The 26,623-nt window shown below is 42.5% G+C and overlaps 1 protein-coding gene across 2 annotated transcripts in view; it reads right to left on the reverse strand.

Moving 5' to 3' along the window:
- The window catches only part of ATRX (ATRX chromatin remodeler), a 157,985-nt gene that overhangs the window by 103,854 nt on the left and 27,508 nt on the right, over positions 1 to 26,623 (reverse strand). For both annotated transcript variants that reach the window (XM_014607174.3, XM_006262569.4), the window contains 3 exons: positions 16,819 to 16,928; positions 14,646 to 14,713; positions 9,550 to 13,172 (listed from right to left, as the gene is read on the reverse strand). In XM_014607174.3, coding sequence (XP_014462660.2) covers positions 9,550 to 13,172; positions 14,646 to 14,713; positions 16,819 to 16,928 — 3,801 coding nt within the window. The remainder of the gene's footprint in view (positions 1 to 9,549; positions 13,173 to 14,645; positions 14,714 to 16,818; positions 16,929 to 26,623) is intronic.

The raw sequence follows: 26,623 nt of genomic DNA on the forward strand, positions 1-26,623 counted from the left end.
TATGAGGTAGCATGCTGTAGAACTACAATCCGTTTCACCTGGTGTTTTAGAATACAGACTGATCTCAGCCAGACCTGATGAAGACAGGAAAAGTCTGGTGAGATGCTTCATTCAGTTGTATGCTGACATGAGACTGACCAGATTGAGGCAAGTCTATGCCACTATAATCCATTTGATCTTATTCTGTTCAACATCTACTGCAGTGATAGGATACGTTCTTGGAGAGGCCTGTTTTTCCCAATTCAAAATCCATACTTGACTTGAATACGTGACAGGAGGAGGATCATGTTCTTTTAGTTCACCAGAGGACCTCACCGAACAAATAAAATGACTTATTTCAATGCAGTAGTAGTCACCACTGAAACCCGCCTTTGACACAGTAGATGTGGATGACCTACCTCCTCAGAAGCGCTACAGACTACTGCAGCATATTTGTCAAGACTCTTTATGCAATGGGGATTCTGAATGGCAATATTTTGTACGGATAATGGTTTGACTGTACTGTGACACTTATTTCCTGTGAGCCAAGTAGATATAGCTACATGTAAAATGAGCACCACAAATCAGTCTTAAGCCTGATGTAATAGAATAATGGAAGTTAGTACCACTATTCCAAATATAAGACTGCTTATGTACTTCGTCTTGAATATAAAATAGGAAACAGGAACTCTTCCTCCTCTGTACCTCCGTTATGACTCAACTCCAAAATGCTCTTGTAAGAAAGGTCTCTGAAGATAAAGAGGACAAAGGAATTTGCAAAGGATAGGGCCTGGAATTGGAATGGATCGATACAGGTGAGAATCTGTGACAACAGACTAAGCCTGGTTCAAAGAAGCTTCAGCAGATTACACTGTTTTGGGATGGCCTGTCTGGCTTTCAACAATCCTATCCAATCTGTTGGCTTGCACTGGGTGTAGAGCATTTCAGTGGGGACCAGTGGTTTTCAACATTTTTGGCTCAAGGAAGCCTTTGTTAGGCTCAAATGATTTCTCAGAAAACACCACCTCTTAGCTCTCAGTTCTTTTACTACAAAAATATAAATGATCAATTCTTCTGTTACAAAGAACTCAAAGACTACAGCAAGTGAGAATGTTTTCAAAACCTCTGAGTTTATCCTGTGAATCCCACGTAGGCGTTTGTACACCTAACAAAGCTACTACTGCATGGCACTCCGCAGCACCCTTTAAGTGACTTCACGGCACTCTGGTTGATAATCTGGTATATACTGTTGACATTTCCCTTCAGCCAAGGAAAGGTAGACTGCCATCGTGAAGAGCTGGTTTGGGTCGTTTTTCCTTCACTTTGGTTTCTTCAAATTAACGTAAACTCAGTAAATTGAACTAATCCTTCTCCTTTAATTGAAGGCCTTCTGCCTGGGCCTAAAAATTCTCTACAGGTTTCTATTTTGCCAACCTTGGCGTCACCCAGTTTCAGGGCCAGCAACAAGAACCATCTCTGCTCCTGTAGCTTCCCCACTTAACCCAGAACCTTCCTCCCAGAGTTTCCCTCTTCTTGGCAGCATGCTCTCCAGATGACCTAGCAGCACCCTACCAGAATTTTTTGTTCCTAGACACCTCCCTGTCCACTTGGATTACCTGCTGGCTCACCTGATCATGTCTCAGCTGGAAAGCTGCTATCCTGTCATAGGTGACAAGATGTTACATCCAATTTCTTGTAAAGAGCAAGACAGTCACTGATGAAAAAATACTGGTGTCTTCTGAGGAAACCATGGTTTCTTCCTTGGGGGAAGAACAGCCAAGTGGTTTGCATGGGTGCAATAGAATTTTCTGCCTCATCTGCAGTTAAATACAGTCTGGGGCCAAAATGTAGATTTCCAAGATAGCCTGTGAATTTAAAGGAGTGGAGAAGGACAACACTGTCAGCTTTAATTTAAATGCTCTATTCCTTCAAAAGGGTGGGGCCTCCCATCATGGATTGCATCTTCTAGGGCACAGGTATCAAACATGGCCTGCACAGCCACTCTATCCAGCTACTGATAGACCACTGGGGAGGGCAGCAGCTGGGCAGGGAGTGGTCTGCAACAGAACCTGGGGTCCTGGGGCCTGGGTGGACATGGCGATTGAAAGCCAGTGGATGAGAGGGAGCTAGTAGTGTCCGTTTTCCTTCAGCCACTTTGCCTGTTGCTCCGCCATGGCTGTACATCTCTGGCCACCAGCCTGTCTGCATGCCCAGTAGGGCCGTGCGAAATGGGCCCTGTTCGATATGGATTTGGCCTGAATCGGGGACAGCGATTTGATTCGTTGATTTGGATCACTGTCCCCAATTCAACTGGGCTGAATCTGGATCTGAAGATTCGATACTGATTCAGAGAATCAGTGATTCAGACATAGACACAACCTTAAAAATTTTTTCTACACACTTTGAGGTACCAGCGCAGCTCATGATCACTGTGGTGCTGGGGCGGATGGAGCGTCCCACAGGAGCGTGGGGGGCTCTCCAGTGTGCTGGGCAGAAAACCCAGAAGCGGACCAGAAATGCTTCTGGGTCCACTTCCAGTCTGGCAGGGAGTGTGCTGGGGAAGCATGCAGGAAGAGCCCCCCCACCTGCCCATGTGTCCCCGGCTCAGCGATCTACCACAGGAGGACCCCGGGTGCCCTTCCCAGACACCTAGACTGGTGTCACTGAGCTGGGAGGGCACTGGAGGGGGGGGGGGTGCGGCAGCTGTGCACTCCCCAGTGGACCAGGAAGTGGACCACTCTGGGTCTACTGCCAAGTGCGCCAGGGAGCCTCCTGCGCTCCTGTGGGATGCTGCATCTGCCCCAGCACCACAGCGATCACAAGCCGCGCTGGTACCTCAAGGTATGCAAGAAAACCATTTAAAGCTGCATCTATGTCCAAATCGCCGAATCTGTCAGAATCAATTCGGAGAGATTAAAGGGTCTTCTGATTCAATTCAGATGTGGAGATTCAGCCACTGAATTGGGTCGAATCTCTGCCAAATCTAATCGGGGACCGAAGCTTTGCACAGCCCTAATCCCCAGTAGTAGAGCTAGAATTGCTGCTGTGGAATAGGGCACATGGTAGCAGCAGCTCCACTTCTGCCATGGTACATGCCATGGGAACTACTGCTGCCGCTGCGTGCTCCAGGTCAGAGCCAGCCTGCAAGACTCCAGATCCAGCCTGGTACACAAGATGAGTTTGACATCCCTATTCTAGGGAATGCCCAAATCATAAAGCAGGGCCAGGCAATCATTTCAAGTGGAGGGCCACTTACCTAGTGCTGGTAAGCCAGAGGGCCATATAGTAGCCCCACCCCTTGACAGGTGCCTCACCCCTGGCCATCATCTTGGAACCAGAAGTCCAGCCCCCAAGCCCTGAGCTTTGAAGTCCTCCCCTTGCCCCCCCAAGAATTACTCCTTTCACCAAGAGGGTTTGCCATCTCTGAACCAGAAAAACACCATATTAAATTCTAAAAATCAAACTTACTACAACATTCACTAATTTCAGTTCAAAAAATATTTTTGTCCCAATTTACATGCATTTGTATAGTGTACATAAAGGTGATAGTATAATAGCTTAAAATGAAGTCTTATATATGGTGGGAGGGTGGGTATAAGTTTATGAGTATGTGGGGTCTCGGGGAGGGCGTGTGTGTGAGATTTGTGGAGAGATAGATAGGTGTGGGGGGCTGTGAGCGCATGAGGGAGAGCAGCTGGGGAGGGCTGAGGCTGCATGGAGGGGAAGGGTTTGCCCACAGGCCCTGCCCCTCCATTGCAGGCACAGCGAGCCTCCGCCAGCACTCCTGCAAGCCTGGATTCTGTATTCCTGCCACTCTTGGCCTTGGTCACTGGTGCAGGCACCATGCTTCTGCTCACTGCTACTGCTGCCCTTCTCCTGCCCCCAGCCCTGATGACCACTCCGTCACCACATCCCAGCTGCTTCTGCGGTACGGATGCTAGCATGGCTGGTGTGCAGGTTGGGGGAGTGGAGAAATGGCTGCAGCAGGCAGGGTGAAAGGGCAGCAAGTAGGCACACAGAGCTCAGTAACAACCGGGGGGGGGGGGCACAGGGCTGGCACCGGTGCACCAGGGCCAACGCCAGTGGGGCCCAGAGTGGGACGGCAGGAGGGCAAGGCCAGGCTGGCAGGGGCTCTATGGAGCTGGGCTGGCTCCCTCCTCTCCCTGCTTGAGCAGTGCAGCCCAGCTCCATAGAGCTCGTCAGCCCAGCCCCGCGCTCCTGCCACCCCACTCCGGGCCCCGCCAGCAGTGGCCATGGTGCACCACAAGATGTTTGCCAGCTATGAGAGGATGATCACCCCCACCTTGATCATCCTGTATCCTGTCAAGCAGGCTAACACTCCTGGACTGGTGGAATACCGATGAAAAGAATTAGTTTAGGAGTTTGTTTTGTCCTGAGTGTCGGTTATCACAGAATCAGAGAAAGAAGGACCAGAAGGGACCTATAAGATTATCAAGTCTGGGCCCCTGCCATGGGCAGGAGGTAACTGGACTCAAACAAGCTCAATGAGGTATTTGTCCAGCCTCCTTTTGAAGACCACCAGAGATGGTGACTGCACCACCTCTGCTGGAAGCGTGTTCCAGATTCTAGTTACCCATACAGAAAAGAAGTTTTTCCTTATCTCCAGCCGAAACTTTTCCTCATCTAGCTTGTATCCATTAGTCCATGTCTCCCCGGTGGGGTAGGGGGGGCTTTTCTGAAAAGTTGTTCACCTAGGTCCTGCCGTGTTCTCCCTTGACATATTTGTAGGCAGCTATCAAGTCACCTCTCAGCCTTCTTTTGCTCAGGCTGAACAGTTCCAGATCCCAAAGTCTCTCCTCATAGGGCCTATCTGCCAGGCCCTTGATCATGCAAATGGCCCTTCTCTGCACCATTCCAAGCTTGTCCATTCTTCTTGAAGTGCGGTGCCCAAAACTGGACACAGTACTCCAGCTGTGGCCTCACCAACGCCAAATAGAGGGGGCAGAGCACCTCTCTGGACCTGTTGGTGACACATCTGCTGATGCATGCCAGAGTTCGATTTGCTCTGTTGGTGACTTCGTCGCACTGGCATCTCGTATTCATCCAGCCATTGGACAACCACCGACCATATAGATATAGTGAGGGTTCTTCCTACCCAGATGAAGGACCCGACATTTGTCCCTGTTGAACCTCATCTGGTTTTGTTCAGCCCATCGGACCAGGTTATCAGCTGCCCTATTTCGTTCACTAGGGACCCTATGCTTCCCTTATTTTTTCTCCAAAGTCCTACATATCTAAAGAAGGACTTTGTGTTGTCCTTGATTCTGGGTGCCAATTTGTATTTGGTTTGTGCCTTTGCTTTCCTAATCCGCTCCTACAGGAACGGGCTATAGCTGAGAACTCCTCTTTCGTGGTTATTTCCGACTTCCATCCCTTGTAAGCTTCTCTTTTAAAAATTCAGCAGGTCCATGACTTCCCTTTTAAGCCACTCTTTTTGTACTCCCTTCCTCATGGGACCATGGTGCTGCAGGGCCTTGCCAACCAATCTACTACACTTGTGGAAGTCTACCCTAGCGGTTGATTTCCCAGATTTACAGTGGATGGGGAAAATGATCATCTCATGGTCACTGTCGCCCAATTTCCCTTCAGTCCTCAGATTGCTCACGGCATCATCCCCTTTGGCCAGAAACAAGTCTAAAACTGCCTTAACTCCTGGTCAGCCCATAGACTCGAGTCAGATAGAGAGCTCTTCCATGCAAGAAAGGAAGCTCTTCCATGAAAGTGAGGAATTAGATTTTGCTGTGTGCTTATCCCTTGAGATGTTGTAGGTGACTTCAACTATCCAGACAACCATGCTCCAAGAGTGTGTAACCTCTACCACTTCCTAGAGAATTCCTGACCAAGCTCTTCCTCTTGGTTTGGAGATCTATAGTAAACCTCTACAATCAAATCCCCTTCCCCATACTCTCCCTGTATCTTGACCCAGAGGGTCTCAAGTCACTGTTTGTTGCTAATCTCCACTTCCAGAGAGATGTAACGTTCCTTCATATAGAGCGCAACTCCTCCACCCTTCTTCCCAACATGATTCCTCCTATACAGTGTGTAGCCATCTATACCTGTGGTCCAATCACAGGTGGAGTCCCACCAGATCTCTGTAATCCCTATAACATCATATTGCTTGTTGGTTAGCAGGAGGGTCAGTTCTTCCTGCTTGTTCCCCATGCTTCTGGCATTTGTGTACAGGTAACTAAGCCTGCCTCCTCCTGCAGCTCCTTTTTGGGGATCCATGACAGCTTCCCTGGGGCACACTGCTCTTGCTCTGTCCTGCCTCCTTCTACAGCTCCTCTTTGGGGACTCACAACAGCTTCCCCTGGGGGCCAGTGCTCTCACCCTGTCCTGCCTCCTCCTGCAGCTCCTTTTTGGGGATCCACGACAGCTTCCATTGGGACCTGGGGCTCTCGCCCAGTCCTACCTCCTCCTGTGGCTCCTCTTTGGGGATCCACAACAGCTTCTCCTGGGATCAGGGGCTCTCTCCCTGTCCTGCCTCCTCCTGCAGCTCCACTTTGGGGACCCACAACAGCTTATAAAATACAAACACACTGACCTTGCCTTTGAACTGAACAGAAACTACTTGTGTATGCTCTGCAGTCAAATACTTAAGATCACCCCACAGAAAGAACACAATACCTGCTAATTTTTTACAGTCCCTGCATGATTGAAGTGGGATCAGATCACTCTATGCCAAACATACGGTACAAGAATTAGTAAGCAGGAGAGAAGCCTCTGTTCTGTCCAACAGATAGCAAGATGAAACTGAATGTCTCTACTTCCTATGCCTGTACTAGAACACAGGAGAAGACATTGGGCCAGTGCATAAATCCAACAGAGCCTGTTACACGAAAGATTTCAATCTTGTATATCTGGGATATATACTTACCTACAGCAGAATCCATACCAACACTAAAAAAAGGAGAAATATTCATTACTTTATGATCTGCTTAATCTGGATAATAGTTTGATGCTGAGTAGCTACTATGCCGTACTGAATCTTCTTCAAGCTTATCTTTAGATGGAACACAAAAACACATGCATAGAAAAGTTTGTGTTTAAGCTTGTGCTTATTGGATGTTTGGTGCTGATATAACAGCATTAGTGCTGATTCAAAGTAAGTTCAGACTGATTACAGAAACAGAACACATCACAATTTACTGTTTTCTGAACTCTCTAAGTTAGCTCTCTTTATAAGAGGGCATCTTCAAAAGAATGTTATAAGAATGATGAATTTAACCCATTCATTCATAGCAGACCAATTATAAGATGCTTCATATTATAGAGCAGATTACTTTGTCCCAAGCAAAAGAATGATTAAAAAAAAGAAAGAAATGGCTAAACCTTGAGAATGTATCAACATCCACTATGCCACTTCTAGTTAGGCAAATAGGCAAGTTCTTTTCCCATTCTATTTGCACAAGAGATTCAACTCTCTTACATTTTCAGAGTTTGAAACGTGTGTACTAATCTGAATAGTAATACATGAATAAGATGTACCTAGTTACTCCGAAAGTGGTGGCTCAACATAAAACTATCAACTTGTTCTCCCACAATAATTTCTATCCAAGAAGCTAAAAAGCAACTAACAAACATTCCTGAAGGAAGTGCTGCAATATCCTTGTGAAACAATTAAATATTATCTCCATTTTACATATAGAGAAACAGACACAATGCCCCACCCTCTTGCCCCAAGGTCAAAGAGTCTGAAGAAGAACTTGGAAAAGAGCTTGGAAACTCTTGAATCAACATGCAAGAAGAAACATCATCAGCTGTAAGTTAAGTTTTCTTCATTAAAGGTTTTTTAAATTGACAAAGTAACATTGCTTTAATTTTATTTTACATTTTTAAAAATGTAAGGCCTTTTCTCCTATTTTGATATTTTTAAGAGTCTTTTAGAAAGGCCTAAAAGCAAAAATGTTTCTCACTCACGAGTTTCCAAAGTATACATACCCATACATTCACACACACATATACATATTCCCATCTCCTACAACTTTGTTTCAGTTACAACTTCACAAATCATGGCAAAGGGTCACATCAACATAAGCAGTGAAACCAACTACACAAAGTGCTGTGGAAGGCCAAAGAAAATAGGCAGGTTATAATGTGTCATAAATCCAATGTCTATATTTAGTCCATGATAACCAAACTACTGGATACAAAGTAAGTCAAGCTCATGGGCTCGTCTATGGGAGATATTTTGTAAATTACTTTTGAGGATTAAAACTGAGAGGTTGGAGAAAGAGTGGTTTTCTTGTGAGAAATGTGGCCCCACAGGTACCTGGGACATTTCCACTCTCAGTTCTAGTTCTCAAAGGGAATTTATAAAATACCTTCCACAGATGAGCCCATGAACTTAACTTCATCAATCTACTAGATTAAAAAAAAAAAAATCATGGACTAAATATAGACATTGGATTTATGACACGCTATAACCTGCCTAACATCTGACCCCTCTTTCCCCCCACCCTCCTATCTCATCCTTTGACTACTGCTACTTTCATTCCCCCTTCCCCGCAACCTGTCTCTCACCTACTGACCATCTCAATTTACATTTTAACTGACTAGGTTTCTTGCATTGGTACTGGCCTCTGGATGCTTTACCACTTCACCCAGGAAAAGCACAGGCTATCTGCAAACGCTTCCTCAGCCTGACGAAGGGCATTTGTGCCCAAAAGCTTGCTAAGAAGATTTTTTCTGACTGTCTGAGTTGGTCTAATAAAAGATATCGGATTTACCCAAAGAACCTTACTGTAACCCAAGCTACAGGGCTTTATATTCAGCTCCATTACATGACTAGCAGCAAGGGATCTAATAGGGGTCCTGATTTCTACTAAATATTCACTACTTAGACAAAAAAAAAAACAAATGACAACAAGGATAAGAAAAGCAAGAACACATCTGGTGTTACATGCTGTGGCTCCAGCTTTGAGGGCCTTTCTGGAAATACCACAGTTCACTTGTAAATTAAGCTAAAGTGACTGTCTAGGCCAACACTAGCCAAATGATAACAAGTGACATTACAGAATTTATGAACATTTGATATTAGAAAAAAGTAGAGTTTAAATTATGCCTCAAGTTTTAGAACAGGTATTTACATATGCTTCTGGATACCTTCACTTAAAAGCATTTGCACCAATTAAATCAATATAAATCATCCAAATAAGGGCTGTTTAATAGCCCACAGGCTCTCTCTTGACTACTGCTCTTCCCATTGCTTCTGCTTCTATGGTGGCCATGGGCTCTGTGGTCCCACTCTCTTGCAACATCTGGTTCCTGCCCTGCTCCTGGGGGCAGGGCAGTCAAGAATGGGTCTGTGCTGCCTGCACTCTGTATGCAACCGGGCTTCCTGGGCTGCACATGGTAGGGAGAGAGCTGCTGTGCAGCAAGAGAGAACCCCAGGAGGGCCACCTGTGTGGTGTGCAGCCCATGTGGTGTGTGGCCTAGACATCTGATCTGTGGTCCCCCACCATCCAGAGGGGCAGCCCTGATCCCAATCGTGCTATTTTCCTCTATCAACATGATAATCAAAAGGTAAGACTTAAATCATTTGCACACCTGAGGACTGACAAAATCCTGTGTTGAAGGACATCATTAAATCTTCTGTCACTGGCACAATCTTCTGCTCATCACTGCTCCCATCCCCTGTTGACTTCTGGTCATCACTCTCTTCCTCATCTGATGAAGACGATGTAAGATCCTTCTGCTTTTTAGAAATTCTCTTCTTTTCTTTTAAGTTACCTTTTTTGCTTTCCTTAGTGGAACCTCTTTTACTTTTTTTTTTATTATCTTCATAAGATTCTTCATCAGAAGAGGACAAAGAGTCATTATGCTCTTTCTTAGAAGCTTTCTTTTTGTGGCTTATCTTTTTCTTTTCTTTAGCTTCTATACGTTTATTTCGTTTATCATCATCAGAAGAACTCTCTCTTTTCTTCCGGGACTGCTCAGCATCTGAAGATGAATCAATCTGCGCTCTCTTAGTTATTCTCTCTCGTAGATTTCTTCTTTTCTTAACCACCTTTTCATTTTTACTTTTATTGTTTTCAGAGGAATTGTAGCCATCTTTCTCTGGAGATGACTTCTCAGCATCAGAAGAAGAGTCATTTTGTTCTTTTTTGTGTCTTTTCTTCTTTAAGTTTTCACTTTTCTTCTCTTCACTTTCTGTTGCTTTTTCATTCTTGAATTTGTCCTCTGAAGAATCACAATTCTGCTCTTTTTTTACAGCCTTCTCAGCACCATCTGACGAAGAATCATCTTGCGCCTTTTTCTTCTTCAGCTCTCTGTTTTTCTTTTCTTTAGCTTGTGTTCTATTTTTACCTTCAGAAGGGCAGCTTTTTGTTTTCTCCAGGTTTGACTTCTCAAGATCCAACAACTCATCCTGCTTCTCTGTTGAAGTTCCCTGGTTTAAATCTCTATTTTTCTTTTCCTTAATGGCTGTTCTCTTACTTTTTTTATCTTCAGAAAAGTTATTAGTGTCCTCTCTCTCTGGGGATGAATTCTCAGATTCATCATTAGAAGATTCATCTCGCTGTTTCTTCACACTTATTTTCTTCTTTTTCTTACTAGAAGTTCCTTTCTTACTCTGCTCTTCTTCAGAGGAATCATCCTGCTTCTCTCTTGAAGTTCCCTGTTTTAAATCTCTATTTTTCTTTTCCTTAATGGCTGTCCCCTTACTTCTTTTATCTTCAGAAAAATTACTAGCCTCCTCTTTCTCTGGGGATGAATTCTCAGATTCATCATTAGAAGATTCATCTTGCTGTTTCTTCACATTTATTTTCTTCTTTTTCTTACTGGAAGTTCCTTTCTTACTCTGCTCTTCTTCAGAGGAATCATCCTGCTTCTCTGTTGAAGTTCCCTGTTTTAAATCTCTATTTTTCTTTTCCTTAATGGCTGTCCCCTTACTTTTTTTATCTTCAGAAAAATTACTAGCCTCCTCTTTCTCTGGGGATGAATTCTCAGATTCATCATTAGAAGATTCATCTTGCTGTTTCTTCACATTTATTTTCTTCTTTTTCTTACTGGAAGTTCCTTTCTTACTCTGCTCTTCTTCAGAGGAATCCTCCTGCTTCTCTGTTGAAGTTCCCTGTTTTAAATCTCTATTTTTCTTTTCCTTAATGGCTGTCCCCTTACTTTTTTTATCTTCAGAAAAAATACTAGCCTCCTCTTTCTCTGGGGATGAATTCTCAGATTCATCATTAGAAGATTCATCTCGCTGTTTCTTCACATTTATTTTCTTCTTTTTCTTACTAGAAGTTCCTTTCTTACTCTGCTCTTCTTCAGAGGAATCATAACTGTCTTCTTTCCTGGAGTATTTCTTCTTGGCTTTTTTTGCAGATTCAATTTTACTCAAACTTTTTATTTCTCTTTCTAACTCAGAGTCATAATTTGAAGAATCTGAATAGTTTTGTCGTTTCTTTTTTGCAGAAGTAGAGTCTTTAGTTGATTTGCCTCTTTTGGAATCTAAATCTGAACCAGAACTGGAACTTCTTCTTTTTCGTTTTCCATTTTCATCTTTCTTTGATTGTTTCTTAAGATCATTTGTAATCTTCTGAAAATTTGGGGGTGTTTCAGTATTGCTATCAATCTCTGAAGAACTCCGACTTAACATGGCTACTTTTTTAAGGACTGCTGGCATCTCATCAGAATCTGAACTTTGGTCCAGCACATTTGATTTTTTGGATTTAGAAAGTTTACTAGGTTTAGGGCTATCGATAGTCTTGTCAGAAGAATTTCTTTTATCTTGCTTTCTCTTTGATTGGGATGATGACTTTTGCTTACGCTTTTCATTGCCAGTATCATTGCTGTCCTCTTCTGAATTAGATGTCAAAGGATTAACATCTGTTTGACGCCTCAGAGGAGTGGTCTTTACACGTGGGGACCTCCTGAGATCAGATTCTTCTATCAATAAAACAGCATCATTTTGTGGCAAGCATTCATTGCCAGCATCATGGTTTTCTTTTCCAGAATCACAGTTTTCTGCTTTAGATACTGCATCAACATTCTTAGCTTCCTTTTCCAGACTGCCCTCTTGATCTTCAGTTTTTACTGGGGAATCAGAAAGGGAAACAGGAGTCAATTTTACAAACAATTCTTTTGTTACTTTAGCTGATGCTTTTAACTTTGGACCTCCTTTAGTGTCTTTCAGAGGAGTATTAGATTTTATATTTGCATTTAGTGTCTCCTGCTCTGCTGTTGCACTTCTACTGCCCTGTTCTTCAGATGCAGTTTGAATTTCCATAGCAGATTCTAGAGTCTCAAAAATATCTTCAGGGACTGAAGTAGGAACAGACACAATATCCATGTCTAAAGCCTCCGTACTATTAGGCTCATATTGAGGTTCTGCATTTGTATCAGACCTTTTATCTTCGCTGCTAGCATTCTTGTTTTCTGTTTGTTCTGTTGCTGGAACACTTTGATCCATGGGCTCATTGTCAGACTGTGCTGACTCAATTTTTTCCTCAGGCTTTACAATGTCCTTCTCTTTTAAGTCTGCATGTTCCTTTACTTCCTTTTTTTTCATCTCCATTTTTTCTGGTCTAGTTTCATTTTTTTTCTCTTTGGTATTTTTTTCTTTGATTTTAGCATCCAAAACTTGAATCTCCAAATTCAGACCTTCTTCTAATACCTGATGAGCTTTTTTGATGTCACTCAACACAGATTTAAAAGCTTTTAGTTGGCGAACCTGTACAGTGGGATTTATTTCTGAATTTTCTGTTGCTTTTTTCAAAAAATTTACAAAACTAGCATTCATATTTGTTGTAGTCTCAACCAGTTTTTTAGCCTTTTTAAGCAAGTCCTTCGGCACCATAAGTGCTTTGTAGGAATAGGTTAATGAACCAGAATATGAATCATCTATTTTTTTTTCTTCTCCATTACAATTTGAACTATTTCTCTTTGGAGAAAATTTGATTGCATGGTCATATATTTTACTTTTTTCACTCTCAACTTTTATCTTTTTTTTGTTTTGTTGTAATAACTGTTCTAAATTTTCAAAGACACTGTCACATGCAGTGACCAAGTCCAACAAAGGTTCTGGCTGGCAAATGTAGCAGTGCCATTGATTATTTTCATCCATTATAGTTGACAGCTCTTTTCGACCAAGGTTGCGCAGAATGCACTTTTTGCAGAAGGCATTATGGCAAAAGTCACAGCAAATTAAGTTCCCGCCTTCAGCACACCATCTGAAATAAGATTAGGAAAATATTAAAATGCTACCTAAAAACAAATTTTATAGATTGTTATACATAAATAGAGTCTCCCACTGTTTCAATATTAAAAAATGGACACTAATAAAAATCAGGAAGTTTTGTTTAGAAATTTAATATGGCAAGCAGATATCTAGACATTTTTTTAAAAATACTGAAGCGCTACAATTAAACCCTAAAAGGCAGTAGATTAAAATGTTGCAGTTTAAAATGCTCAGAAAATGAGAAAAGCCAGGAATATTTAAATGGAGCTTTTAACATCCATCTCAGCTATACTCTAAATACTCTGACCTAATCTCCATATAAGTAGGAAACAAAATTTGTCATGTGAAAAATATTCAAGCCATCCTGTTGTTCCTGAGAACAAAAGGATAGGCCTTTCTGACCTATATCAGATACAGGGCTACAGTACCTGATATGGTACGTGTACTGTATACATTTAAATGCATGCTGAAAACAGGTTTTTGTGGGGGGTGGCTTTTAAGTGCATCTAGTGTATGATGTCTATAGTAAAGACTGAAAAAAGTGAATGAAACCCAGGAAGTTCAGCCAGCCTAGAGTCAAGCAGCAGGGGGAAAAAAAAAAACAGCATTGTGGGTACATCAAAGGTAGAAAGAGCACTGTAGGCTTCCAGCCACAGAAACCAAGAAGTTCTCTCAGGGATAGTGAGCCCCTACGTACCATAATGAAAACTACTTTCAGGACAGGAAATGAGAGAATAGATTTAAAGCTAGTGGGAAAAACTTAACTGAACATCTTCAAACTGACAGACATTTTAGTCACATGACATACACCTTTAGTTCATCATCTGAAATGATGCATTTCCTTGCATTTTGTTTGCTAAGTTAGTGTTAAAAACAAGATATGGATGGTAATCATGGGTTATCCAACTCCTTTGCAACTATGAGCTGCCCACTTCGTAGATCACACCAGCAGGGTCCACACCAGTGCAAGCCCTGGGTGCTCCCCAGTCCTCCCTATACCAGGCAGACACTCCACACTGTACAGGGCACATTCCCTTCCCTCCACCCTTGCTCTGGACTAGGAACATGGGTGCTCCCTCCATTCTGCTGCACTAGGTATGTTAACCCTCTCCTTCCACTTCTTCCCCCACTGCATCATGTGCACAGGTGTGCATGTCGCAGCCCCACCTTTAGCTCCCTGGGAACGGGCTCTTCGGCTGCACTGTGCCGAACCCTATGGGTTCCCCCAGCACTGCAGGCTGTATCATGCTGGTCTGCCCTGCCACAGAGTAATGGGGTGAGTGGTGGCTGGGTAGAACCAGATGTGGCTTGTGAGCCACCAGTTGGACAGCCTTGGGTTAGGCATTTCTTGGTTATAAGTGAAGGATTAAACACTCTAATGCTGGTCTTTAACTTTTCACAACTACTTATAAATTATTCATTATTGCTTAAACACGTGAATTATAAATGGTGTTAATGTACTTACCTACATTGTTCATCCATTCCATCTGAATCACGACTAATATCATCACTCATATAATATTTGTAGCAAGTCTTTAAGGAAATAGAACAAGGAAATTTCCATTAAAATTGACAGATGGAATTTAACAATGCTATACATTTACTCTGGTGTATTAAAATCAGACATATAAAAAGGAACACAAGAAATCTGTGCAAGGTGTTCTTTCTTAAAGTTCTGGCTAACTTTACAAAACTGCAATCTTCATCATCTCCAAAAGGTACAGCAACATCTAGATTGTGACTTTTTGGATATAAATGGCAGAACATGCATTTGAAAACTAAGTACGTGTACCTTCTTTGGAGGGCCACAGACCTTCCAAAACATACAAATATACTTGTTCTTCATTATCCAGAAAAATTCTTTCCAAGTTACGAGAAAAAAAAAAAAATCAATACCAAAGGAAGCAGCAAATAAACAAAAAAACCCCACCCACACACTTTCACTGACACAAATTCCTACCGAGATTCTCCTTTCAACTTAATGTTCTTCTTTATGTTAGCAATTAAAGTCTCTCTCTAAACTTTGTGTGTGCACCAAAGGCTGCTTAAAAGTAACTTACCGGTAAATGAACTCTAAAAACTGTAATACATGGATCACTTACTTGGTCATGTGTAGCAACTACACTTTGCCAGAGGCAGGGCCATCCCTAGGGGGTGAGAATCAGGGCGACTGCCCCAGGCCCCACACTTGAGTAGCCCCACGAAGCCAGATGGAGTGGCCGTGGCGGCTCTGTGCTGCCACCACTGGCTTTGCATCTGGCCACTTGCTATCCTCATCCCCCACCTCACCCCTTCTGATGTTCTTATCCAGTCCTTACTCAACCAAAGCACCAAGTGTCAAATCAAAGTTTTGCCTGAACACAGCTTAAATAAAAACTGTAGACGATACCCTGCTGTATTCTTCTGCCCACTCACTCTAGAATTCTGAAGGGCATCAGCAGTGTGTGCGCGCGTATGTGTATATGTGCATGCATGCATGCGCGTTGTAAAATAATTATGTACTCTCACTCAAAATAAAGCATATAATACCTGGTCAGCCAATCTCAAATAAGGTATAGCAAGAACACAAATGACTGACAGATGCTCAACAAGAATAGTAAGTAAACTTGACCATGAAAAAAAAAAATAAAATAAAAAAGTCTAGGCCTGTTTCACTTAGGGGATAAAAAAATGGAAATAATGTGGGCCTATTAAATAATGTTGAACAGAAATGACTGTTCCCCTTTTCCCACATGAAAATAGGGAAACTTAAAACTGATAAAAAGTAAACAAAATAGAATACAATAGTCAAGGAAAGTAAATGTTACAAAGTGTAACTGAAGGTAAGAGGTTAACAAAAACAGGCCACCGTCTATGCCACAATACTGGACTATATGATCTAATGAAGCATTCAATCTTTTAGCACGTTATTAGACCAACTAAAATACCAAGGCAACATTTGTGGCCTAGAGATCCTGAAGACCATTCTGAAAACTTAAAGTGGTCACCTTCAGGTAGTCTGTTGGAAAAATTTTCCAACAAGATCCACCTTACACAGTCTCTTTCAAAGACTTGATGTACAGGTGTGCTGGAATGGATGGTGCAGGTGGTGTCCTATCCCGCTCAATGCTGTGAGAGTTCTGGGCTGAGATACTGCCCCCAAGCAGCCACTGGAAAAGATTCTGTACATTATAACAGCTCACAGGATAGTTCTGACTTTTACCAGTGAAAGCATTTCAGCAATCACATCCAAGTGACCAAAAATAAGGCTTTAAAGACAACTTTCCATCCCTTGTCTGGTGCTGAGCCTTTTGTATAGAAACTTCTAAGATACAGAACTCCATCTGAACTTGCAATATGGTACCACAGTATGAACATGAAGAACCATAAACAGCAAGGAACAGTAATTTTGTAAGAATAAAATCTAAAAATAAATTCAAAAGAAGCCACAATAAACTGAATGCAGTGTATTTTCATGTTATTTTCTTTTCATTTCTCTATCAGTTTCCTTGTTTGTATATCATCATAACTATGATAAATGAAAACTATCCACACCAAGATTAAACACAATGACACATTTTTATTGAAGAAAAAAAACCAACAAAACAAAAACAAGAAAGAGACATGAAGTAGGAAAATAAGCCTGGCTCATCACATACCTTACAAATAAGAACTTTCAGTGTAGGGTGTCTATAGATTGAATCCTTTTGAAAATGGTTCACCTGTTGCCCACAAGCTGTACAGCTTACAATTCCATGCAGTCCTTCCTCTATAAAGAGGATTATAAACCACACATTAGTTTTCATTTTTTAAAGAAAGGTATAATTACATATTGGACTTCCTTAAAACATTTCTGGTTCAAATTACCCATATATCGCAAAGCCCATTTCACTGCTTTGCTACCTGACTTTAGCAAAAGCTATCTATAACCATTCACCTCTTTAATGGTAATTGTGGGGCAATTTATTTTCTCCCTCTGGGATAGGAACATTTTTCCCTCCTTTATTAATTTGCATACTTGTATTAAACTGGTTATTTCATGAACACATACCTCAATTTAGTAAAGTCTTGTTACAAATAATTTTCATCATGACCCTGAACCATACACCAACTTTCCTTGTGTTTTATCATTTTTATAAAAATACTACTTCATTTTTAAATAAATATTTTAATTAAGTCATTTCTTTACTACATTCTTGAATTTCTGAATGAGACAAAGGAAATTAAATATATACATTATAAATAAAATGCACACTGGTTTCAAACCCTACAAGATGTATCAGTGAAAATATGTTTTGTTCCCCTCTCCCCTGAGTAACAGGTCATGCTTTTCCACACAGCATCCTGATAAGCTAATAGTCACTTCTTACCATTACTAAATGTTATCTTATTTGGAATGAGAAGTTTTGATAAAGTACACATTTTGACCATCCTGTTGGCTGCTCTCATCTTCCATTTGGTATGGCAGTCTTGTTGCTGGGGTTAGGGCAGGAGGGGAGACGGAATTGCAGTCTGCAGCATAATCTTACAATACTAATTATTCAATTTAAGAAGTCTTATGATGAACAATGATGTTGCCAAGAAAAAGGAAGTCACTTGAGAAATACCATTTAGCAGAAGCAGTCCCTAAACCAGTTTGACCCCAGTACTTTTTCCTGCCATGGCAGGGGGTTGGACTTGATGATCTGCTCAGGTCCCTTCTGACCCTACCAACTATGAAACTATGAAACCACCACTTTAGTTAGGAATTAAACAGAGGAGCAGACAGAGGATCAAGGAACAGTGGTTCAGCAAGTCAGTTTTCTGGCCACTGCTATATACACTTAGCCTTTCCATCTCTGCCTGTGGAGAAACAGTTTTGCCACAAAATAAAGTTTTATGAAATCAAATCTATGCTTGTAGCGAGTCCTAGGGTCCAAAACAAGCCATCCCTATGACTTGTTCAACTTCTGACTTTCAATTAGTAGAGGCATAAGCTATATGCATTTTATCTGTAAAACTGCAGGTATACATGGATTGCAAATCAACTGGATTTTGACAATATGTCCAAAAATCTTCACTGACAACTCAGCTTCCCAGGAACAGGAAGAAGAACATTTGGCTGATTTTTTCCACTTTGCAAACTGCTTGGGATTGTATCTATAAAAAGTACAAAGGAAAATCCTGACTGTTCCCATGCCAATTGTGCTATTTTTGTAATTCCTCACATCTTTGAAAGATTTATCCAATCTGTGGCAGCTCAACAGGTTCTTAGAAAGTTTGGAAACAGAAGGAACTGCTAGCTGTCAGCAGATTCCTGTAAAGGTGGAATCTTACAACAACTTTTCATTCCAGTTCAGGTCTTAAACTGAAACAAATCTAAGGCAGCAAAATTACAGAATTCATGTCTTGTTACCAAAAAGCTTCATGTCCTCTTATGCTTTTTTACACCATTTCCTTATTCAATAGATTAAATTTAGGAATCTAGATTAGATCTAGGAATATAGATTTTTAAATTTCAAAATTAAGAAACGTGATCTTACTAAGAATGTCTAGTATTGCCATGTTTAAAAATATTTTGAGACAGGAACAGCTTTGTTTTTTTCTCTCTGTCTGCAGGAAAACAGGAGTCTAAGAAACATTCAATTTATTCAAGACCGGGCACGTCACGCTACATTGCCACGGCAACATAACGACCACATGCACCTACACGTGACCAGCAGCTACTTCGCTGTGGCAACGTGCTCCCTCATTGTAGTGCACCACTACAAAGTAGCGGCTAAAAATAACCGTGCGCCCAGCATATGGTGCAGTACAGGCTACTACTGAACAGTGAACGCTATATCCAAAAAAAAGTACTAAAGCATGGCGCAGTAGCAAGGTCGCCATGCGGACACATGTAGACATGCCCATAATGTATTATTGGAGGAAGAAAGAATAGGTAAGTAAGGAAACAGCCAGATAGGGTGATCAGTAATGGGATAGAGCCCTACATCTCTAGGTCACAAAACCAATTATGTCTCAGAATGATACTTGCCAAAAGTTATTCCCATCTGATGACTACCTGTGCGTGTGATTTTACAGTGTCCAGAAATCTATATCACAAAAAATATAACCAGAAGTGGTACTATTAGAAGATTAGCCAAAGATTCAGTGGACACTGACTGAACTTCCTTCAGACTTCTAGAAATAGTTCCGCCAAAACATGGCTCAGTGCAAGAAAATCCATACTGCTGTCCCCACACGTGTTCCATTGTCAGAGGGTTCCAATTTCCAGAGCTACCACCCTGGCAGCCTTCATATGTAGAGAAAAATACAATTGAGGGGGCACTGTTTATTTTAGGTGGGGAGGGTTGATGTTTAGTAACTGTCCATAGCCAATTACATTCCTACTCTAAAGTATCCAAAAGCCAATTAAATACCAAAACTAAGAAAACTCAGTCATCCTATCCAGAAGTAACCATGTTGCATGCAGTTTAACTGAGCAGGCATTTCACATGCAAGTCCCATGGTATCGTACCTGCAAGGTACTATATGTTACTATGTAAAAAGTTACAGAATACCAAACTTGGACTTGGTCTTTTCAATACTGAGTTTGTTAATATGGGGTGATCATTAGCCTATCAGCTGTAACATGAAAAAGTGTGACAAGTACCAGGAAAGACAACATAATGATGCAATCAACATGTACAAATCTACTGTTTTAACTATCAGATTTATGTTACATCAGTTTATCAGTATCATACCTTTTGTTAACTGAAACAGTCTTCACAATATGTAATCTGAATTCATTTCAAGTGAAGAAATGAGTAACTTCTAGAATCCAAACAGAAAGGGAGGGGCCTGCGAGGGGAGCCAGTAAAGTATGGAAAAGACATAAGAAAAAAGCCTAAGGCTGCTGTAAAACAACAAAGCTCTCCACTTTTGTTAGGATTTTTAAGACATATTTATTCTTTTTAACTTGCTGAGTTTGGGCCACCAAAATAGATCATGCAATGACCAAATGAATCTCTCTGACAGAGAAGGCCAATGTCTAACAAACTGACATCTCCAAGAGTATTCCCCCACAGAACCATAATGTAGGACTCCTATGCAATGGCTCGTTCAATGGATTACACGGATCTGAGCATCCTAGAATATAATACTGTAAGAGGCCACATATTTCCTGCATTCAAACTCTATTGCTCACCGCCTGTAAACAGTAGTGTAACACGGGGTGGGCAAGTGGGGAACATGCCCTGAGTGCCATCTAAAGCAGTGGTTCTCAACCTTTTTGTACCAAGACCGATTTGTAAACATCAGTGGCCAGTCCTGACCCAGTGTCCCTCACTCCCGACCCACTGCCCCCCACCTTTAGCCTCCAGTGTGGGGGACAGGGGGTGGGTGTATAGGGCAGGTTGAGGTATATGTGGGGCATGGGGGACCTCAAACAGCTCCTTGCAGGCTGAAACTAACAGCCTGCAAGAGAAAAGTCATGGTTTCCTATGTTTTTCTCCTTTAAAGAATAATCCATTTTTAAAGTTTGTTGATCCATTTTTAAGTTTGTTCGTGACCCTTTCATATATTCTTGCAACCCTCTCATATATTCTTGCAGTCATAAAAAGCAAATAATTTTTAAAAGATGTTCTAAAAATCTAAAGAGGCAGAAGCAGCTTATAAGTTTGAAATATCAATTAATCGCTACTTGGGGGGGAAAAAAGATTGAGAAATGAAACAAAACTTCAGTTTAACTTGGCTAAATTTTCTGCAAATATGTTTCCAATTTTAAAGGAGGTACTTTCGTTCAGAAAGGTTCTCTCAATTATAGCACAAAACCCCTTTAGAGAGAAATTAAGTGGTTCAACCAGCATGCACTATGAGACCAAGATGCAATACTAAAAACACTAGATGGGAAAAAATAACTTCTTGTTCTCCTTTTAAGAAAGGGAGAGGAAGTGGTAACAGACCTGAAAGCTTTGCTGACCCAGGCTGAAGAAATGAAAAACTGCAACCAATTATCAATAGATTAAGGAATAGTTTATGAAGGAAATAGGTGAAGAAATAATCCTTTCCCCCATATCACAGAAGTCAGGCATGCAAACTTAGATCTTGGTATTTGTCTGCCTTGGAACAAAAAAATTTCATTTGGTTCTCTCTGCTGGATCAAAAATATTCTATTAATGTCTGGACCAGGGGAAAAAATGGGCCAAACCATAGAAAGTCTCTTGAATTATAAACTTAAAATACACTGCTAGGATTATCTGGATATGCATCTAGCTGGGGTAATCTAGACCCAGCACTCTTTCCTGCCTATGCAGGGGGTCGGACTCAATGATCTATTGAGGTCCCTTCTGACCCTAACATCTATGAATCTATCCAAGTCTGAGCTACTGCTTAACATAAACCAGGGACAGGCAATTATTTCGGCTGGAGGGCCACTTACCAAGTTTTGGCAAGCTGTCAAGGGCTGCATGTGTAGCCCCCCACCTTGACAAGTGCCCTGTCCCCTGGTTACCATCTTGTGACTGGAATTCCCACCCTCTAACCCCTGGCCTTTGCCAACAAAAGTCCATCCCCTTGGCTATGGAAGTACTCCTTTCAGGAAGGGGTTTGGCCATCTCAGAATCAGAAAAATAGCAAATTATATTTTAAAATAAGTGAACATCTAAAACATTAATTATTTGATTTCAAAAAATATTTCTGTCCTGATTTACATACGTTTGTGTAGTGCACATAGACATGATTGTATATAATAGCTTAAAATAAAGTCTTACTCTTGTATATTATGGGGGGGGTATACGAGGTGTGCGGAGTGCGGGGATGTCTGTGGAGGATGGGTAGGTGTGGGGGGTGTGGAAGCATGTGGGAGGGGGGAAAATGTGGAACTCGCTCTACAAATGCACACACCCCTCTTCCCTCTCTCCCCCCACCACACACACACACACACACACACACACACACACACACACACACTTCCTCCCCCTCCGCCCCGTCCCCACACACCCCAGGTACCGGTTCAGGCCCTGTGCTCCATGGTCTGGCAATGCAGCTGGGAGCCACATGGTGCTGGAGCAGGGCGGGGTCAGGGAAGCAGGGAAATGGCTAGGGGTGGGGCACGGCTGGGCAACTGCATCCTACTGCCCCTGCCTCCTTTCATCTTTGTCAGAAAGCCAGACACAGATAAACATGAACATTTTCTAAATTTTTTAGGGGCCTCGCAGGCTGGATAGAATGGCCTGGTGGACTGGATGCAACGCACAGGCCAAATTTTGCCCGCCCCTCATATAGACCCATAGGAATTTCCCAAATGAATTCCTGGTTAAACTAGATCTTATTATCTCAAGAAAGATCTAATCCCATTTTAAACATTTCCAGTTATGGAAAATTCACAACTCCTGTTAAAAACACCTGTTCCAACAAGATTTGATGAGTCTCTGCATGAGAACTGAAAAGCCCTCTTATGAAATTTCTCTACTGATATACATAGATTGTGATCAACTCATCTTTAATCCTTTATGCAAAGAGTTAGTTAGTAGGGCTGTGCAAAATGGCACTGTCCTGTTCCAACTTGAGTTTCGAGGGTTCCACGGAACAATGTTTTGCTTTGAATTTCATTTCAATTTGAAACAGCTGTTCCGTTTTGCTTCTTCAAAACAGTGAGGCTGTTTTGATGTTTCGCTCATTAGCTGTAATGGGGAAACATGAAACAACCTCTACCATCTGGCAGGCAGATTGGGGCAACGGGCCCCGATCTGCCTGCCAGATGAGGGAGGGAAACCAGTGCTGCCACTTGGGACTGGGAAAGGAAACTGAGCCCAACTGCTCAGTTCCCCTCCCCAGAGCTACACTGGGCTGGAGATGGGAAGTCAGCCCAGCTGGCTGCACTGTGATCAGCTTCCTGCAGCCTGGCGGTGGGAGATGGGGAGAGCCAGGGCTGCGTTCCCAGCTCCTGCTAGGAGCGCAGCCCTGGTTCTCACCTGTCTCCCACCACCTTGCTGCTGGCTTTGAAACTCGAAACATTTTGACTAGCCTCGTTTTGTTTCAAGGCTGTTTTGAAGCCCTTTGTTTCGATTCGATTTTGCTGTTTCGAGCTCAAAATGAGTCAAAACAGTGTTGAATTGAAACAGCCAGCGAAATTTCAGAGAGCCCTATTAGTTAGCCGTGTCAGTTTGAAAGTCAGGCAAAAAAAGGGGTAGTGATATACTTTTAAGACTAACTAAATTAGACATGCATAAATTTTCCATAAGCAACAGCTTACCTGATCAGATGCTATGTTCTGAAGAGAGCTGCTGCTTATGAAATTCTGTAAAGGTGCACCTCTACCTTACATTCTACCTAATCCACTATGATAGCCTAAACAGACTGAGCCCTAAGATTTTCACCAAAATGCATTATTTTCTGATTATCATCATCAACATCATGGCTCCTCTCTAAATCTCTCCACTATTTCAAGAGCTGGACATAGTGTTTTAATGCGGTTTGCACTAGTACCACATACAGAGATTGTGGCAGAGCACCAGCAGGGTGCTTGCTGCTCAGGGACATTGCAAGCTCTGTGGAAGCTTGCCAGCTGAGCAGCTGGGAAAGCCCTTCCCAGGAACCATTTTAAGGAAGGTGGGTGTCAGAGCACTCATGGTGCTCTGCCACTTTAAGAACTGGGCTAGCAGGCAGGTGTGGCCCAGTCCCGATAAGCAACCATCTTAAGCCTCAGGCCAACAGGGCTGGAGGCAGCAGTTCCTGCCTGGTGCTGAGAAAGGAACATCTTCTGGTGGATCTGGTGCTCCAGAGACAACACAGAGGTAAGGGCAGGAGCTATGGGGTGGCTTGGAGGCTCCTGGTCCTAGGCATGACCTAAAACTGCACCCTGCTGGGATAGGGAGGCCTAGTGGTCCTGCCAGTGGCGCAGCAGGGCCAGCAAATGCCAGGTTCGAGGACCATCCTGGTACAAGGCAGGTTGGGCTGCCTTAATAACCCCTGCCCACACCATCTGGATGGTCACTAGTAACAGTGAAGGGAGTTAGAGCCAGCCATATCCAGGTAGGACACCTGAGCCCAATGAGGCGAAAGGCCTGAAGTTGGCACCTGAGCCCGTTTGGGGTGCAAGACCCCAGTAAGAGGGAGATGGGAGCCAGGTGTGCCCATGGGTGGCACCTTCGCCCTTTAGGGTGCAAGACCCTGGGAGAGAAGGAGAGGTGTGGGTCAGGCACACCAAGGGGCACCCGAGCCTGAGGGGGAGTTTGGTCCCGGGCCCCAGAGAAGGGGGCAGAGTATTGAGTTGAGGACCCGTTAACTTGAGGGATCAAATTTAGCCCAGGTAACCCTATGGGCGCCTGAGGCCAGCTGGAGGGCAGCAATGGAGAAACCATGGAGAAATAAGGGGGAAAGTCAGCAGCCCCAGATGGAGAACAGCTGGGGGGAGTCACCCGACTATGAGACAGGCAGAGTCTGCACAGTATTTTGCGAACTGCCCAACACTCGCTCGGATGAGGGTAGCGGGAGATGCCCAAAAGGCCACATACTTGCTGGCCGGGGAGCAAAGGGAATCAAGCCCAAGGACCTTCTGGCTGTGGGCAGGGTGAGTGTAGCCCTGGAGAAACGGAGGGGCAACATAAAGAGAAGCTCAGCAGGAGTGCCATGACAGAGACCATGTGAGAGGCAGTGGAGTGAGAAAGGGTAGTGGTGGGAGTGTGGCCTGTAACAGGGCACGTTGTGAGAGGCCTAATCCTATGAGTTGGGCCCAGCCTCAGGCCAGAGATTTGCATGATTGTTAGAAACATCTGTGAGGCATGAGACATCTAAGGGGAGGTGGGAGCACGTGCTAAAGGCCCTAGACACCAGGGCCCAGAATGAGCAGCCTCCTGCTCATTTAAGATCTTGATTACTTAACAGCAAGACATGGCAGGAAAGATAAGAGGGCGGCATAGCCAAAAGCAGTAGGACACCAGCTCTGTGGCTGGTTGGGGAGCAACCACATTCACCACAGAGATAAAAAAAATAAGTTCTCTACTTCTTCATATTCCCTTGCTTATAAGTCTATGAACTGCACTGGCCTTTTCAGCCACGTTGGGTCACAATGGGAGTTCACATTTAGCTGATTATGCATCGTGATGGAATTCCACACCCTCCCCCCCCCATCTTCTTTAGAGAATCACTGATTCCTCAGATAGAACCGCCCAACAGTAAGTCTGTTTTTAGTTACTACTATGTTTGTTCAGATTTGGATATCTGAAACATACAGTTTGCTCCTGCCCAAACTACCAACAAAGTCTAAAATGTCTCTTATCAGTGATCTGTCCTCTTCATTCTTTATCACTTCCCAAATCTTTCAGTCATCAATAATCATGTTATTTTCCACAACACTGTTAAACATGTTAAATAGTTAAGGGAAAAAACTATCCCCAGTGGGCTATAACTAGAAACGCACTTGCTTGATCATGACTTCCCTACTTACAATTTTACCTCTGGGCCAACCAGCAAGTTTTTAATCCATGTAATGGATGCTACATGGATTTCTTAATTAACATGTTGGGTAGCAACAAGCCAAATGCTTTACAAAAGCCCAACTATGAGTTAACTAACCAAAGCTAGCAACTTAAAGGTATTAGTTAGTATAAGGAGATATAATTTCCGTAATTTAATATAAATGCTCCATGAATATGAATTTATGACCCCCTTGAACAAACGTAACAGAGTACTGATTTTTTTAAGCCCAAAACTCAATGATTATTCATCTTCAAACAAAGATTAAATAAATGCCCTACTGGGTCACATAACCAAGGCACACTGTATAAGACCGTACAAAATCTTCCCCTGAAAGGTAGAAGAAAGGAAGTTCTGAATGTTAGCCTTATTTTTAGCTGCAACACATATGTATACTAGATTTATTTGGAAGCCTAAAACCAGTTTAGACACATATTCCCAAGATCCCCAAATTCCAAACACCACTGATGATGAACCCTGAATAAAAGACACCTCCCAATGCCATACTACAGAAGTACCTCACTTGCCTGAAGATGGACCATATTTTATTGAACTTTACAGAAGGCTCCTGTGAACCCTGACATACAATTGCTGTCTTCTCATATAAATGCCGTAGGTGTCATCAGTCTAAGGAAGAAGCAGCTAAACAGTAGTCAGCCACATTTTCTCTGCAATTTTTCAAACCTTGTATGTTAGGAGACAGGACTGCTTCCCTTTCCTAGTGTCTGAAGTGGCACTGAGAAAGACAGTAGGACTTGGGCTGTAAAAACCTCACAAAAATGTCTTCACATTTTTTTTTAATTTAAAATCCATTACATAGAATCAAAGATCTGAACACTAATGCTAAAACACAGAACATCCCAGTTCTACCAATTATTATATACTAACAGTACTTGAGAAATTTAGACCTCTACATTAATAACCAAGAACAAAAAGAGATGAAGAAAAAAAATATGACCATTTGGCAAGTGTAAAACAAGAAATTGATTATGGGCGTGTTGCCTTTTATAGCTGTGGCCAGAAGCC

This window comes from Alligator mississippiensis, chromosome 8 (genome assembly GCF_030867095.1).
Source record: "Alligator mississippiensis isolate rAllMis1 chromosome 8, rAllMis1, whole genome shotgun sequence".
NCBI lineage: Eukaryota > Metazoa > Chordata > Crocodylia > Alligatoridae > Alligator > Alligator mississippiensis.